This window comes from Nothobranchius furzeri, chromosome 18 (genome assembly GCF_043380555.1).
Source record: "Nothobranchius furzeri strain GRZ-AD chromosome 18, NfurGRZ-RIMD1, whole genome shotgun sequence".
Classification (NCBI taxonomy): Eukaryota; Metazoa; Chordata; class Actinopteri; order Cyprinodontiformes; family Nothobranchiidae; genus Nothobranchius; species Nothobranchius furzeri.
In genome coordinates, this window is record NC_091758.1 from 45,092,351 (window position 1) to 45,108,292 (window position 15,942).

The following is a 15,942-nucleotide window of genomic DNA, read 5'->3' on the forward strand; positions in this document are numbered from 1 at the left end:
AGTGATCACCGGGGTGTCTTTGCCCGAGGACATGGCAGAATGACTGATCTGGATTTGAACTAGCAACCCTCTGATGTCAGATCCCGATCATTTGCTGGCAAGGCTCGCAATGAGATGCTAATAAAAAGCTGTGTGTGTGTGTGGGTGGGTGGGGGTGGGATTATAGAGACCTATCTCCATCAGCCAGAACCTGCTTGTGTTGACGGTGCTGCTCCTCCCACTCTGATTATCTGTGGGTCGACCCGCTGGACCTGGAGGACCAGAACTTAAAACACCGACAGCTCTGATTCCTGACGGGAAGAATTTATCTCATCAGAACGAACGAGACTAGAAGAAACCTGATCCTAAACCAGAGAGGGGGTTCTGTGGGCCGGGGCATGGGTGGCCTGCTGGTGCTGGATGATTTTCTAAATTTAGGTTCACACACACACACACACGCACGCACGTACACACACACACATGAGCGCGCGCGCGCACACACACACACACACACACACACACACACACACACACACACACACACACACACACACACACACACACACACACACACACACACACACACAGCCTGAAGCGGACAGATTGAGACAGAACATCATGCGTGTGTGACAGTGTGTGTCCTGTCACTGTGACCTGATTGATCATGCACCCTGGCTACTTGTGCAGGGGAGATCTCCTTTTGGGTGACTGGTTAGCGCGCGTGACGTTCACCCGGGAGTCTGGGGATCGAATCCTGATTGGATCATGTTTTTATATCCGCCACAGATCTCTCTGAAGAAGTCAGCATTGACGGCTTCAGCAACGCTGTGCCACTCCGTGGATTTTCTCTTATTTGTTTTGCAAAAGCACTTCCTTTCATTTGTCCACCTCACCCACAGGTACCTCATCTTCTGCTTCTGTGAAATAGTGCTTCCTTGATCTGCCTTGGTCTACGGTCACCATGTAGTTGGTGGAGCGCTGCAACAGCCGGTGCCGGTACAGGATCGGCTCGGGATCCGTTGACTGCCGATGACGTCAAAGTAGTTGATTGGCTGAACATGAACCTTACGGAATTACGTAATCACGTTACGTTGTTATCACGTTACGTTGGTCCAGGCAAATGTTCCTGTTGGAAAGATGGACAACTTTTACAAAGAAATCCATCATTACCTCTTTGAAAATACACTTTTAGCATAGAGCTGCATGTATATTAGGGCTGAACGATTAACTGCATGTGCAATTAAATTGCGATGTGACAAAAGGAGATTTTCTAATGGCAAAGGCTGCAATTTGGCAGCGAGTGGTTAGCGCAATGCTAATATACATGGAAAAACCCATAGGAATGCTAATGCTAATATCGCCGATTACATTATTACAAATTATGAATTAGAAACGTGCCAAATGATTACATTTGGAGTCTAATGGAAAGTAAAACTACCATCAATCAAATAAGTACAGACAGGTATTTTAGTAAAGCCAGAAAACTTTTAACTCCAGAGTTTTAGCTAGCAGCTATGAGCGTACCTGAACTACACATGGACAAGACGTCAAAAACTCTAAACACAAAATACTTCAATAAACGGGACACACTTCTTTCCTGCAAATACAATTTCACAGGTGTTGCTAATACCTATGATCCTTCAAGGGATGTGCTCAAAGAGGAGTTCAACATTATGAATACAATATAGTGTTTTATTTTACAAATACCGTTATAAACACAAACTTACATCTTAAGAAACATTATTTTAATAACGAAACTGCTAAATTCTTTCCAACAGTATAGATGTGTAGTGTATTTTGTCCGAGTGGGTTTGCCGTACTTTGACGTCATCGGCAGTCGAAGGACCCCGAGCCGATCTTGCACCCGAGCAGATCCTGTACCGACACCGGCTTATGTACATGCATGAGGTCCACAAGGCACTTTGCATTGACCATTTATGGCAGTAAGTGGGTGTGGTGAGGGCGGGATGTGACTAAAATGCAGCTGAGAACCTTTCTAGATAGTCTCTGATTTATGAAGCGGAGATGGCGTGCAGCTGTGCGTCCTCCATGTTTGATAGATCACACATCTGCTTGGCGTAAGAACATTTTATTTGCTGAGCTTAAGTACGGTTTTAGTAAGGATTCTACGCCATGTTTGATAAATGAGACCCCTGGTCCTTTCTTCTGCCAGGAATGCTGCGTTCCGGTTTACCTTCCCTAACCTCGCCACCGGGAAGAGTAAGCATAACCCGCCTTTGTCAGCAGGGCAGCTGTGGCTACATTGTAGCTCATCACCGTGAACGTGTGTGTGAATGGATGAGTGATACGCTGTAGTGTAAAGTGCTTTGGGGTCCTCTGACTCCTCCCTCCGCCCTGAAGTGCTGGAAGCCACGAGGTCTACGAGTTCTTCACTCTACAGGTTGATTACAACCAAATTCTGTTTTATCTACCATGAATGTTTTATTTAAGGTGATTTAATAATGCCTCGACTGCTTTTCAGTAAATTAATGAATCAACACACATATTTAATATTTCATGACTTATTTTACATCTTAGATGCACCAAATGAGTCTATGTGATGATTTAGTAATGATTTATTACCAGTTATGTCACATATTAATATCAGTATAATAACTAATGTTTAACTGTACTTCATATTAAATGAAATAAGCTTTCTAAGCGTCTGAGAAAGGTGAAGTCTGAGGATTCTTTGATCACACCCAGTACACGCTCTGGCTTCTCATTGGTCCAAACTTATAAACAAACACTTCTAAAAGAAAAATCAGTTCCTGTATTCCCCAGTCCAGCCAACGCTCCAGCTGACCTGAAATTACCATCCTTTGGTGGAACCAAATATTTCAGTGGAATAATTTTAGCGGCATAAAGAACACCAACTCAGACGTGAAAGCGTCCGCCAGAAGCCACCTGGGAAGCGTCTGTCGACCGGACGTGCGTGTTCTGAGGCGGCCCTACGACCATCGGATACACCAGAAGTCCGCTCACTCGCTTTGCTGAGACGGCTTCGCTTACAGAATGGATGCCCGAGAACTTCCACCGTCCCGGTGCGTGGGCTCTTCACACTGGCGTGGTACGGGTTAATATTAATCTGATGACCTCATTAAACCTTCAGCCAGATGTATTTATGAACCCAGACATCACAGCTTCCAGAGTCACTAAACTAAGCTCCTAAAACAGGTCAAGTTTCCTTTAACATCACGTAGAATCGGCATGTCTGATATTTGTCCTGCATCATCGCGGAGAATGGAAACGTGGTGATACGTTTGTTTTTATAAACTATATTGTTGTCTTTGAGCCAAATTATAATAAGGTGTTGTTTCCCTGGCGTTAGTACCCACTTTCATCATCAATCAAATATTAAAGGTTCAATAATGTTGATAATCCATCATTTTATGGAACATCAACACCTTTATATCCTATTAGGGCTGGTCCACATGGCCTACAATCAACATCACCATATATGGAGGACTTCGCCTCGATAACGATAAATGAACGAGGACTACAGGTGTGCGCAGAAACAAAAGTGTCCACTAGATGGGGCTGTCGGGTGTAACACCACTCAAGGTGGTACGATCGTTGCCAACCTACACACACCTTTTCATTTCTTATCAAATGTACCGATGTGGGTAGGGTGATCCCGATAAGAGACCCTAACACGCTCACAAAGCGTCCCCCCCCCCCCCCCACACACACACACACACACATGCACGTACGCGCACACACACACACACACGCACACGCACACACACTCACACACACACACACACGCACACACACAATTCAATGACTAAATTAAAACACACTCAGAGCTCACGGAGCCGGCTGGATGCTCTGATGTCGTTGCCCACGGCAACCGTGTGACCACATTTACACGTTTGATTTAACTGAGAAGATTTGAAGCACTAGCAAAATGGCAGATTTTCCGTGTGGATGAGGAACTTGACTCCATGCAGGAGTGAAGCTCAGAGACAGACGCGGCGTACGCACCTGCTCCTGTGCTCTAACTGGCTGTGAGCGGCCCCTCCGGGGGCTTTGATGAGGCGCTCGAGTGGCTTTTGAATCGCGCTCTTGGGAAGAGGCTGGAAGCAGCTCTGCTGATCCAGGAGCTCATTAAACGTTCACTCAAACAAGACATCACAACCAGAAAAGGACGGCTCAGTGTCAGGAGCAGTGGCGTGATGATGTCACCAGACAGCAACAGAGCTTAGCCAGCTGATCCTGGAGGAGGACCCTGGCTCAGGATTCAGGTCCTCTGAGGAGATGCTTACAACCCGGTGAGAGGACCATCTGCTGTCCACCTTTAGAGGCCACAGCTACACAAAAACCTCCAGTCTGCTGGTTGTTTACGTTGTTGTTGTTGTTTGTGTTTGTGTGTTGTACTGACCAGGACAGCTTTAGTCTTCACCAACATGTTTTTATCCTGCAGGGTGAATCTGAATGAATGTGACCTCATTGGGTCTGCAGGAGCAGCGGGAGCGTGGGGCTGCAGCTCTGACTGCAGGATGATGAGGAGCCAGGCCTCTCCTCTGGAGTAAACCAGCATTAATCCTAATCAGCCTGCTCAGCCGGGCCTGACCAGCCGGGCCCCGGGGGCTGCAGCACCCGTCCACATGGCCAGCCATGCTGAACCGCACTCTCCAGGGTCCGCTGCAGCGCTCCTGCAGCAGCGGCACGCAGGATGAGGCTCTGACCTTTACTGAACCTGAGATGTGACCTTTAAACACACCGGCAGGAGGCGCTGAGCACCGCCGTCCTGCCCTGCTCTGAGTTAGACTGAGGTGTCTGCAGCTGCTCTGCGTTGGCGAGCAGACCGAACACCAGGAGGGCTTTAAAGCTCCTCCACGTGTTCCTTAAAGGGACTTTATTATGAAATCCACGTTGACCGTGTTGGGTTGTTAGAACGCCCCTAAAGCAGCTTCAGCGCCGTCCATCACACACCCTGCCGGTGAAGGTGAGCTACTGCACAGCTACGCTGCCCTACGGCGGTCTGACAGAGGCGGGGCTGCCGTTTCACTGCATCGGCTCCTCTGACCACCACCAACCCTAGGAGAAGTCTTGCCCAAGGGCACGTGGAGGGAGCTGGGACAACTCTCCTTCAGACTCAAACACCACCCAGATCGTCTACCTTGGACTTGACAGCCTGGTACTCCTCGGTTCCGTGTTCCACGTGTCTGAAAGCCGTCAGGTAGTCGTAGCTGATGACCGCCGTCTGCAGAGGGACATGTGAGGGTTCAGCTGATAGTTATTCAAACGTTTCCACTCCTCAGGTCTGAATGAGACAATCCCAGACAGTTCCATCAGAATCCAGAGGTTCTGCTCCTCGCACAGCCAGAAGCACACGGAACGTCTGCGTCCAGATTCTGAGGTGCATGCAGCTCTATCAGCTATCCCATAATAACCAGTAAATGAACCACAACCTAATGAATGATCAGAGTGGAGTAAATCATCTGGAAGTGTGAAGGAGGTGGAACCTCTGAGCTCACCGTGGCTGCAGCTCGCCCAAAGCGGATCACACTCAGGTCATTGATGTCCAACGGTCGGCTGTAGAGGTAAAGCCCGGAGGAAGCCAACAGCGCCGAGGCCAGAGACGAGACCTTCAGGATCCGGACCGCCATCGCGGGACAGCAGGAGGGTCCTCTCTGGGAGCCTGAAGGACATCAAGGACAAGGAGCATCAGGAACTACTTCCTTATCGGCTAAAGATGATTATTTAGTGACACGTCAGACGTTAAAATCAGCATGAAGGACAGATGGAGTCTCCACATGATCACAGGACAGCGTCAGCTACGACTAAAGCGCTGATAGGTCCAGTTTTAGGAGAGGGCTCCGCCACGAACATCCCGTCAGGACGGCAGAACTCGAGGAAAGCTGCTCCTCTCCTCAGCAGGAGGCTCGGACCCAAACAACAGCCCGGCTGTGTGACGTCATTCACACAAGGGGTTAAAAGTTCAGGCCTCAGAGGTCTTCCTCTTGTATGATCTAGTCCCTACGACTAGAACCTGGACCTGAGCTGTAAACCTGTCCAGATGAAGGTGTGGAACCCAACAGAACACAGAACCCGCTCATCGGTTCGGAATCAGCCCACTGGGTCAGGGGCCAGTTCAGAGGACTGACTCCGTTCACCTGCCGGGCTCCAGCAGGTAAAGCCAGGTGCCTCTCAGTCAAAACAGTCCACGACAGCTACGACCGGTACCGGAACACGTGGGAGTTACGCAACAGTTTTGTAGTCGGCGCGTGAGGGAACTCACGCCATGAATAAACACGCAGACTCACCTGTTACCTGTTGGTACCTACACACGCAGACTCACCTGTTACCTGCTGTTGGCACCTACAGCCTCGGCGCCTCTCCGTCACTTGCCGGTTTCATGTTTGACCTCTTCGCCGGATTCTGAAGCGTGGACATAAATCTGGGAGATGTAGTTTTATTCAGGAGAAAACGGCTAACTGTAGTTTAGCACAACGCTAGCGGGTCACGTGAGACGACCGAGGTCAACAAGGCTGCCAGCAGGTGACAAACCAACGTTTCCGTTGATTTAACGGAGAAAAACAGTTCGTTATTTTAGCTGATTGATTTATGTAAACTACACTTCCGGCTAACCGCGACGACGCTTACTTTGTGCGTCACGTTCATCACCGAAGTCGCGTTCAAGTACAGTGGGAAAATCAGCGCTCTGCACTAGAAAACTAAAACCATTTAAATAACAAAACTATCAGTTTTAGCTAATGGTTCTTGTCAGTTTAGTTTTTAAAAAAGTAAACATGTTATTTAGTAAAACTTCAAATTAAAAACAAACGAGCTTTAATCTCATCACTGAGTCAGTGGGATGGCATTTCCAGTCTTCAATCTTTTTAACGTTTTATACATTTTTGCATATCTTTATAAATCCTCATTACTCAAACTGAGCCAAACGTTTGTTCGTGAACACATCAGTAAACGTTTGTAAAAGTTCACAATAGTAAGTAAAAAAATACGTCATTTGAACAATTAAATAATTTAAATGTGTTTTTTTTTTTACAAAGCCAGAATTAATCTCTAAATGAACAATAATGGGAGAGCAAAGGCTGAATGATGCAGGACACAGGACTACCACTACAAATCGTTCACATTACCAGTCAAATACTTCCGTGTAAAAATATATATTGACTTTGGAACCATATTCGTGCCAGTAGACACAGTTCAGCTGCTCGTGTTGGGGAAAGCTCCACGGCTGCAGAAACCTAGTTAGACAACTGGCTTAAGGATATAGTTGTTAGAAGAGTTCACTAGGGTCCTCGGGTGAGAAAATCCTCATTTTGGCTGAAGAAAGTTTAAGATATTCAGATGAGATAGACTTTAACTCTACATCACCAGACAGAAAACACACTGGAAACAGCCGAACCAGACAATTAAACATGTTTATTAGCAGACACAGGGCAGATGAACCCAGCATGATGGGATGTTATAACTATTACAGTAAATATAAAACTTTAATGGGCACCAGTTTCACAGGGAGCACAAGCACAGAACTATGAGGCGTTAGCTGACGTATTCACACATCAGTCTTCACCATCCTGGAACAGAACATCTCGCTGGTTTCATCCTCACAGCAGAACCACCACGGTTCAGTCCATATCAACATCTCTGGAGGACTTCTGTCCTGTAAAAGGACGTCTGTTCCTCTGAACCTGAAGCTGAAACCAGACGACATCAGCCGGTAAAACATGTGCCGAACTCAGTACCTACAGAACGTTAAACATGCGTTTAATAACAAAATAAATGAACAACATTTAGTTCCAGAGCAGAACTTCATCAGCGCCTGAACACATTTAAAGTGCCAGTAACACCTGACTTAACTTGTTTTGGTGATAACCTGCACAGACGAGTGTCTAATGGTGCTGTACACGTGTGTAATCATTAGTGTGGTAGTTTAGTGCAGCTTACTTTAAATGTAACACTCCAGCCCAGAACCCTAACCCTGTCTCCATCCTCAGGTTAAACTCTGCTCCACATTCATGCAGAACCAGCGGTGGCTGATGGCTACGCTGGAGAACGTGACGTTATCAGCAAATTACCACGTGGCTGCACCGCACCGGTCTCCAGGTGAGGCAGCCGCACCTCCACCTGGCTCAGCCACTCACCTGCCCATATGACACGTTAGCGCTCTGAGCCGCTCGCCTCCCCCTTTCACCTAACGATCGCGTTTAACAGGAAGTTAAACTGAGTGGCCCTGAGCCATAACATTTTGTATCAGCCCGTGGGTTGCCTAGGCAACTGATGCAGAGCCAGCTGGAGGCGTGGCCATGACTCAGCTACAGTGACGTTACAAATACCAGCTAACATCACAAATCAATTCTGAGCCAATAGCGATGGCTGATTACAATTCAAATGTGGTGCAGAGTTTTAGCCTACAGAGGGCGCTACGCTGACGGTTTTAGGCTGGATTTTTATATGTATAGTTTAAGGAAGATGCACTAAAATGCTAAAGTATTGACTATACATGTCTACAGCACTACTAGACAGTTATAGTTCATGAGATAAAAAAGGATTTGGGGGTGACTTGACCTTTAAAGAGGAACAGTCACCATGAAGGACTCCAATACCCACAAGTGTTTGCATGAGGGATAGTTTTACCTTTGATCCTTCCAGAATATGAGGGTCCTTCTCAAGTGCATTGCAGAGTCCCTCCTCTGTGGAGAACCCGACCCAGCAGAACCCTCTGTGGAAACCGGTCTCTTTGTCCTGTTTCAACACAAGCACTTCAAGGTCAGGGGTCACCTTAGGACAAGCGGCCTCATTTATACAACTTGGTGGAAAAGCTAGGGTTGGGCAACAAAACTTTAGAAATACATATTTCAAAATAACTTTTCCTCGATAGACATATGAGAACCGGTCGATAGAACACCGATGCAAAGAACGGAGCTACATGGCTCAGAGCTGCCAGACAGACGTGATGCTAACGGCTAATGTTAGCGTAGCTTTGGCCTGCTGCAGGTAGGGTACACAGCTGGTAAAACCAGAGCATACGAGCGCCCTGAACAGAAAAGTGACAAAAGACACAGGAAAGGACATAAAAATGGGACCAAAGCTTCCGTCATGCGGACGTAGTTTAGCTAGTAGCTGTGCCGCTAGCATGTGGAGCGCCGTTTCTGTCAAAGTCGACCCGTTTTGAGCTCATGGAGCATTTCCAGCCGCTGGAGCAGCTGGGTGTGAACCCTCATTATCAGATGAGAAGACGGTTTGAGGAGATTTACTTTAAGATCGCTGAAGCAACTAGAGAGAATGTGAAGATGGATGTGGTGAGAAGAACCGCGCAGCCCCAGTAGAGTTCTTCCTAAAACTCTACTGAAGCTCAGCAAAACTAGAAAAACGCGGATTTAGGCCTACACGAACGATTGATGCAACCTATAAACACTGCTTAGGCACGGCTGCACACACACCTGTCCTAGGAATGAGCTCAGGTGTTTCTGGATCCCATCCCGCCTCCTACTCCAGGTTCTACTAGAGATGCTCCTGGTGTGTTTTTCTCTTTTAGCTTCTAACGTTCTGCTTTATTGTGTGTGAGTACGGCAGAGGGGTTGAGCGCCCGCCTCGTAACCAAAGGGTTGCAGGTTCAAGCCCCGCTCAGTCCGTGGCAATCGTTGTGCCCTTGGACAAGGCACCTGCTGGTGATGGTCGGTGGGACCCGTGGCCCAGGGCAGCTGTGGCTATGATGTACCCCACACCAGGGTGTGAGTGGGTGAATGCTTGTTGTGGGGGGGCAGTAAAACTCTAGAAGGTGCTACATGAACACAGAACATTTGCTGTGTTTATGTTCTAATCAGCTGATTCAGTCTGGAAACTTACAAATGGTAGGAGACACCGCTTCACTGTTCCAAACTGTCCAAAGTACTCCTTCATCTCCTCTGGGGAAAAACACAGAACCGGGTCAGCCTGCCCAGGTGGTACCGATACCACCTATAATAATAATAACAATACTAATCATCATCATCATTTATTGGTGCCTTTCATGGCACTCAGGGTCACCTTCCAGTAAGACAAGAACGCATCATGATAAAATCTATGATTAACCTATAGAATAATGATCATTAGTTGTCATCATTAGCTGTAGAATAACGCTGTTTTATGTGAAAATAAACATTCACAAATAAAGCAGTTGTTGTAACAGACATAAACAGGCCTGGACGTTCTGGCGCTAGCTGTGGGTCAGTAGATCTGTGTGCGTCTCTAACCTAATCTAACCTAACCTAATCTAATCTAATCTAATCCTGCATGAACAAGACGTGAAACCGTGGCTGTCTGGCCGGAGTGTGAATGAGATCAAGTCCGTTTGAACCTGGAGCAGAGTGACCCAGGTCACTCGTCCCACAGGTCTAGTCCACCTGGAACCAGCCAACCCCAGTTGGACCAGTTCTACTGGCGGACCCAACTGGGCTAAAGGCGTTCAGAATATGTCCATGAGAAGGTCTAAAGAACAGACTAGAACCCATGTCCCTAACCGTAACGATCCCACGTGTCCGTTTGAAAGGCAAACACCCGTAAAACGTCACTTCCTGCTCCATAAACTCCGCTTTGGTTAAAATACTAAACATGATTCATAAATCGGGCCATTGGAGCACTTACTGCCGGCTACAGTCCACGGGATTTTAGACACGAACACCTCGAACACCTTCTTAGAAGAGGCCGCCATCTTTGCCCTTCATTCACTCGGACTCATGTGACGTCAAACCACGCATGCGTGACACTTTCTTTAAACTAGCAAAAAAGAAGTAATCAAACAAAATAAACCCATAAAAGTATACATTTACAATTTTCTTCTCTTCAGCGTGATTCGTAAGTTTAATTGAAGTTAAATAAAGTTATCAGAAAGCTAACCGGAAGCTACCGGAGTTGGAAGGTCAGCTACGTCATGGCCAAGATGGCGGCCTCCGTGGTGGAGGGCGGAGAAGATGCGTTTAGGAAAATGTTTAAATTTTATAAAAGACGAGATCCTCCGCCGGATTTCAGAGACGTCGCTGATTTCCGTGGTGGAGCCGCGGGAGGGAAGGTGAGAGCCGGAACTTAAAGTCACCTGGTTTACTCTAAAACCAGGTAAACACGCAGATCACGTGACATAGCGCTTCTGTTCACAGAAGACTTGAAACCGAAACAAAAGTGTTGTTCCGCTCGTGCTGGAGGTGTTTAGAAACCGATTCCAGCTGCTCGTGTGTTACATTGTCATCCTAGATAGCTTTGCTCCTGTTTCTTTGCCTGAGTTAACCAAACTAGTTAACTCTATGAAGACCTCTGCATGCCCCCTCCACATCTTACCCTCATCTTTGTTTAAAAGTGCTTTTCAGTCCATCGGTCCCAGCGTGCTCTCTATAATTAATGCTTCTCTGGTCTCTGGTCAGGTCCCTGCTTACTTTAAGAACGCTGTAATCCACCCGCTTCTTAAAAAAGCGAAGCCCCATGAGATGTCTAAGCTGCAGCTGTTACACACCTGCTTAGACTCCATCAGAACCTGGATGGTGGGAGCTTTCTTCAGCTGAATGAAGATCAGACTGAGATCCTCATCTGTGCCCCAGACAAGCTGGTTCCCAAAGTCAGAGACTCTCTTGGTCAGCTTGCTTCCCACACCAAACCCTCTGTCAGGAATCTTGGCGTGACCTTTGACCCAGCTCTCACCCTGGATTCTCATGTCAGTTCTCTTGTTGGCTCTTCCTTCTTCCATCTCAGGAACGTTGCTAAGCTGAGTCCCATTCTGTCCCGCTCTGAACTTGAGACAGTTCTCCACACCTTCATCTCCTCACGCTTAGACTACTGTAACTCTCTTTTCACGTGTCTGAGCAGAACCTCCCTGAACGTCTACAGGTGGTTCAGAACGCCTGTGCTCGGCTTCTGACCAAGTCCTCCAAACACACCCACATCACCCCGCTTCTCCTCCAGCTTCACTGGCTGCCAGTCAACTTCAGGGTTCATTTCAAGATCCTGGTTCTGGTCTATAGGGCCTTACATGGACAAGCACCATCTTACATTGGTGATCTTCTTAGTCCCTACACCTCCAGCAGGTCCCTGAGGTCCAGTGATCAAAGCCTACTGGTTGTGCAGCACCAGGCTAAAGGTCAAAGGTGACAGATCATCTGCTGCTGTGGTCCCCAGACTCTGGACCTCTCTCCCCCTGAGCCTGAGATCAGTGGACTCAGTGGTCTCCTTTAAAAAGCAGCTGAAGACTCACTTGTTCAAGCTGGCTTTTGTATGACCTTCTTCACCTCTCTCTCTTTATTCTGCTCTCCCCACCTATTCCACCTTCCCCAGGATCCACTGGTTTCCCTCTTTCCTGTTCACTCTCTCTCTTTCTTTACATTTTTAATCACAATTGTCTGTTTTTGCTCATTTTCAATATATTTTTAAACATTTTCTAAATGCTTTTTTATATTTTTACATTTTTTGTGAAGCGCCTCGTGATTTTTATCTTGAGGCGCTATAGAATTGATATTTTCTTCTTCTTCATTAGATCGTGTCAGCTGATCTGGATCCAGCTGCTGTGGGAGATGAGGACGCTGCCCAGGTTGGACTGAAGCCCATCAGAGACTGGAGAGCCTTCAGCCTGCAGGGACACCCAGGTAGGACCTCCAGAGCAGATGGTTCATCCTGTAAGGCACCATCCTAGATGTAAATAACACACCAGTTTTTGACTTATTAAGCCTTCATTTTCCAAGTAGAAGAAGAAGAAGAGATGATTTTGTTTACCCGCCAGGTTCCTTAGGGGGCTCAGCAGCTCTCTTTAGGATCAAAGCTGGTCCACATGGTAGAAATACAGCAGAACTGCCTTTGGAAAGTAAAACAACCCTGCCTGTTAGGAGGCCACAGCTGCAGCGTGTCCATCTCCTTTTACGTTGACTTACTTCTCCTAAGAGTTCTGTTGCTGCTGGCTTTGTGTCAGGGTTCCTCTTCATCTCTAATCCGTTCCTGAGAGGCTCTCAGGCCTTCTGGGTCAGACAGTGTTTGAAGACGTACCCTCAGAAACCAAACGTGTGCAACCTGGACATGCACATGTCTCCATCAGAGACCCAGGACATCTGGGACAAGAGTGCTTACCTTCTCAGGTGAGACACACATCTTCAAAGACAACTAAAAGGATGAATCTCATATTTTTGTTAAATAATTGCTACTGAGGACATTAAAGCTGCGGTATGTGGCTTAAACATGGCTGACCCCATTCTGTCGTATCCAGAAGATAATCTTTTATCGTTTACATTTCCCTTAAGCCCCTCCCCCGGCCTCCACGACTAAACCATGGTTTGCTCGAGCCTAGAGCGGCGTGTCCACAAGAGTTTAATAATAAAGTTTACTGAAGGCCTGTGGGTGTTTGAAAACCACAGCGTGAAGTCGAATCAGCAGTAACGGTTTCTGGAACTGTCCCAGGCATCCTGCTGGAACGAGGCAACCCAAGACTCTCCTGGAGAAGCTGCGTTGGGTCACTTTGGGTTATCACTACAACTGGGGCAGTAAGGTGAGCTGGTCAGGCTCCTCCGGTGATCAGGGCTGATTCTAGATCTCAGGTGTTTGTTGCTTACAGACGTATTCGGCCGATCATCACACGGCGTTCCCCTCGGAGCTCCACGCGCTGGCCTTCAGGATAACGGCTGCCTGTGGCTTCCCAGGCTTCAGCTCTGAGGCTGCCATCCTCAACTACTACCGGTCCGATTCGTCCCTGGGAATCCACGTGGACGAGTCGGAGCTGGACCACTCCCAGCCTCTGCTGTCTCTCAGGTGAGGAGGAGGGTATTAGTTCTGTTGGGTCTGGCTGCTGGGTTCTGGGAATGTTCTCACTGCTGTTCTTGTGTTCTGATAGCTTCGGACAGTCGGCCATCTTCCTCCTGGGCGGGCCCCACAGACAGGACCCCCCCACCGCCATGTTCATGCACAGTGGGGATGTGATGGTGATGTCGGGGCCGAGCCGTCTCACGTACCACGCCGTCCCACGGATCCTACCGGCACCGCTAGAGTGTGCATCGTTTTTGGAACCTAGCGGTTCTGCTTCGGTTCTGCCAGATGGCAGCGCTGTGGAGCCCGTGACCGAGGAGGACTGGGCCGTGTGCTCCAGGTACATCCAGAACTCCAGAGTGAATGTGACCGTCAGGCAGGTTCTAGGACTGGGTCAGAGCTTCCCAGAGACAACACCCTCTTCTGTCTTCCAAAGTGAGAAACTCCCGGCGAATGGGTACCGTGATGGAGCAGCAGGTGGAGACAACGGGAAGAGGAAAAGGAGCGGTAGTGACTCCAACCCTGATAAGACGTGAAACTCCTGCAGGACTGAAACCTGAAGTGTTCCTTCATGTGATGAAACATTGTGTTTTAGAGGAGGTTCTGGTTCTGGTTCTGAATCAGATCTGCTGGTTTTCCAGAACCTGGATGCTGCTGCAATACCTGGTCTTCTCACTAGGTGGCAGCAAAGGGCAAAACCTTTGTAAGAACTTGTTGTCACAAAGAGACGGTTCACCCTAATTCCCATAGATATGTGTATCTATGTTTGTATGCATATCTGTTTATATACATATCTATGTTTATATACATATGTTTATATGCATATCTATGTTTATATACATATGTTTATATGCATATCTATGTTTATATATACCTATGTTTATATACATATCTATGTTTATATACATATCTATGTTTATATACATATGTTTATATGCATATCTATGTTTATATATACCTATGTTTATATACATATCTATGTTTATATACATATCTATGTTTATATACATATGTTTATATACATATGTTTACATGCATATCTATGTTTATATACATATGTTTATATGCATATCTATGTTTATATATACCTATGTTTATATACATATGTTTATATGCATATCTATGTTTATATACATATGTTTATATACATATGTTTACATGCATATCTATGTTTATATACATATGTTTATATGCATATCTATGTTTATATATACCTATGTTTATATACATATGTTTATATGCATATCTATGTTTATATACATATGTTTATATGCATATCTATGTTTATATATACCTATGTTTATATACATATGTTTATATGCATATCTATGTTTATATACATATGTTTATATGCATATCTATGTTTATATATACCTATGTTTATATACATATGTTTATATGCATATCTATGTTTATATATACCTATGTTTATATGCATATCTATGTTTATATGCATATCTATGTTTATATACATATCTATGTTTATATACATATCTATGTTTATATACATATCTATGTTTATATACATATGTTTATATGCATATCTATGTTTATATGCATATCTATGTTTATATACATATGTTTATATACATATGTTTATATGCATATCTATGTTTATATACATATGTTTATATGCATATCTATGTTTATATGCATATCTATGTTTATATACATATGTTTATATGCATATCTATGTTTATATGCATATCTATGTTTATATACATATGTTTATATACATATGTTTATATGCATATCTATGTTTATATACATATGTTTATATGCATATCTATGTTTATATATACCTATGTTTATATACATATGTTTATATGCATATCTATGTTTATATACATATGTTTATATGCATATCTATGTTTATATGCATATCTATGTTTATATACATATGTTTATATACATATGTTTATATGCATATCTATGTTTATATACATATCTATGTTTATTTTCATATGTTTATATACATATGTTTATATGCATATCTATGTTTATATACATATGTTTATATGCATATCTATGTTTATATGCATATCTATGTTTATATACATATGTTTATATGCATATCTATGTTTATATACATATCTATGTTTATTTTCATATGTTTATATACATATGTTTATATGCATATCTATGTTTATATACATATGTTTATATGCATATCTATGTTTATATGCATATCTATGTTTATATACATATGTTTATATACATATGTTTATATGCATATCT

At 45.1% G+C, this 15,942-nt stretch overlaps 3 protein-coding genes across 5 annotated transcripts in view; 1 reads left to right on the forward strand and 2 right to left on the reverse strand.

Moving 5' to 3' along the window:
* adck1 (aarF domain containing kinase 1) overlaps nucleotides 1-6,393 on the reverse strand; it is a 40,397-nt gene extending 34,004 nt beyond the window's left edge. For both annotated transcript variants that reach the window (XM_070547137.1, XM_070547136.1), the window contains exons 1-3: nucleotides 6,287-6,393; nucleotides 5,463-5,626; nucleotides 5,105-5,188 (exon numbers count right to left, since the gene is read on the reverse strand). In XM_070547137.1, coding sequence (XP_070403238.1) covers nucleotides 5,105-5,188; nucleotides 5,463-5,594 — 216 coding nt within the window. In that variant the 5' untranslated portion in view covers nucleotides 5,595-5,626; nucleotides 6,287-6,393. The remainder of the gene's footprint in view (nucleotides 1-5,104; nucleotides 5,189-5,462; nucleotides 5,627-6,286) is intronic.
* A 961-nt stretch (nucleotides 6,394-7,354) lies between these two features.
* On the reverse strand, nucleotides 7,355-10,706 carry slirp (SRA stem-loop interacting RNA binding protein). The gene is made up of 4 exons (XM_015969092.3): nucleotides 10,579-10,706; nucleotides 9,802-9,860; nucleotides 8,590-8,697; nucleotides 7,355-7,649 (listed from the first exon to the last, which is right to left on the reverse strand). The coding sequence occupies exons 1-4, from the start codon at nucleotides 10,643-10,645 to the stop codon at nucleotides 7,581-7,583; spliced, it is 303 nt and encodes a 100-aa protein (XP_015824578.1). The 5' UTR covers nucleotides 10,646-10,706; the 3' UTR covers nucleotides 7,355-7,580.
* A 129-nt stretch (nucleotides 10,707-10,835) lies between these two features.
* Nucleotides 10,836-14,444, forward strand: alkbh1 (alkB homolog 1, histone H2A dioxygenase). 2 transcript variants are annotated; one of them, XM_070547138.1, is made up of 7 exons: nucleotides 10,836-11,002; nucleotides 12,452-12,560; nucleotides 12,881-13,043; nucleotides 13,363-13,450; nucleotides 13,517-13,710; nucleotides 13,793-14,044; nucleotides 14,141-14,444. In XM_070547138.1, the coding sequence occupies exons 1-7, from the start codon at nucleotides 10,865-10,867 to the stop codon at nucleotides 14,238-14,240; spliced, it is 1,044 nt and encodes a 347-aa protein (XP_070403239.1). In that variant the 5' UTR covers nucleotides 10,836-10,864; the 3' UTR covers nucleotides 14,241-14,444. The 2 variants fall into 2 exon arrangements, with proteins under 2 accessions (XP_070403239.1, XP_015824575.3); XM_015969089.3 differs by having other exon boundaries at nucleotides 13,793-14,444.
* Nucleotides 14,445-15,942: the final 1,498 nt, after the last annotated feature.

Bases quoted from the DNA above. Each gene is read 5' to 3' on its own strand.
- alkbh1 (XM_015969089.3), top strand. From the start codon at position 10,865: ATGGCCAAGATGGCGGCCTCCGTGGTGGAGGGCGGAGAAGATGCGTTT. The intron at 13,044-13,362 runs GTGAGACACACA...GAACTGTCCCAG, and splicing joins AAGAGTGCTTACCTTCTCAG to GCATCCTGCTGGAACGAGGC. The intron at 13,711-13,792 runs GTGAGGAGGAGG...GTGTTCTGATAG, and splicing joins CAGCCTCTGCTGTCTCTCAG to CTTCGGACAGTCGGCCATCT.
- slirp (XM_015969092.3), bottom strand. From the start codon at position 10,645: ATGGCGGCCTCTTCTAAGAAGGTGTTCGAGGTGTTCGTGTCTAAAATC. The intron at 9,861-10,578 runs GTAAGTGCTCCA...GTTTTTCCCCAG, and splicing joins CCCGTGGACTGTAGCCGGCA to AGGAGATGAAGGAGTACTTT. The intron at 7,650-8,589 runs GTAAAACTATCC...GTCTGGTTTCAG, and splicing joins ATATTCTGGAAGGATCAAAG to CTTCAGGTTCAGAGGAACAG.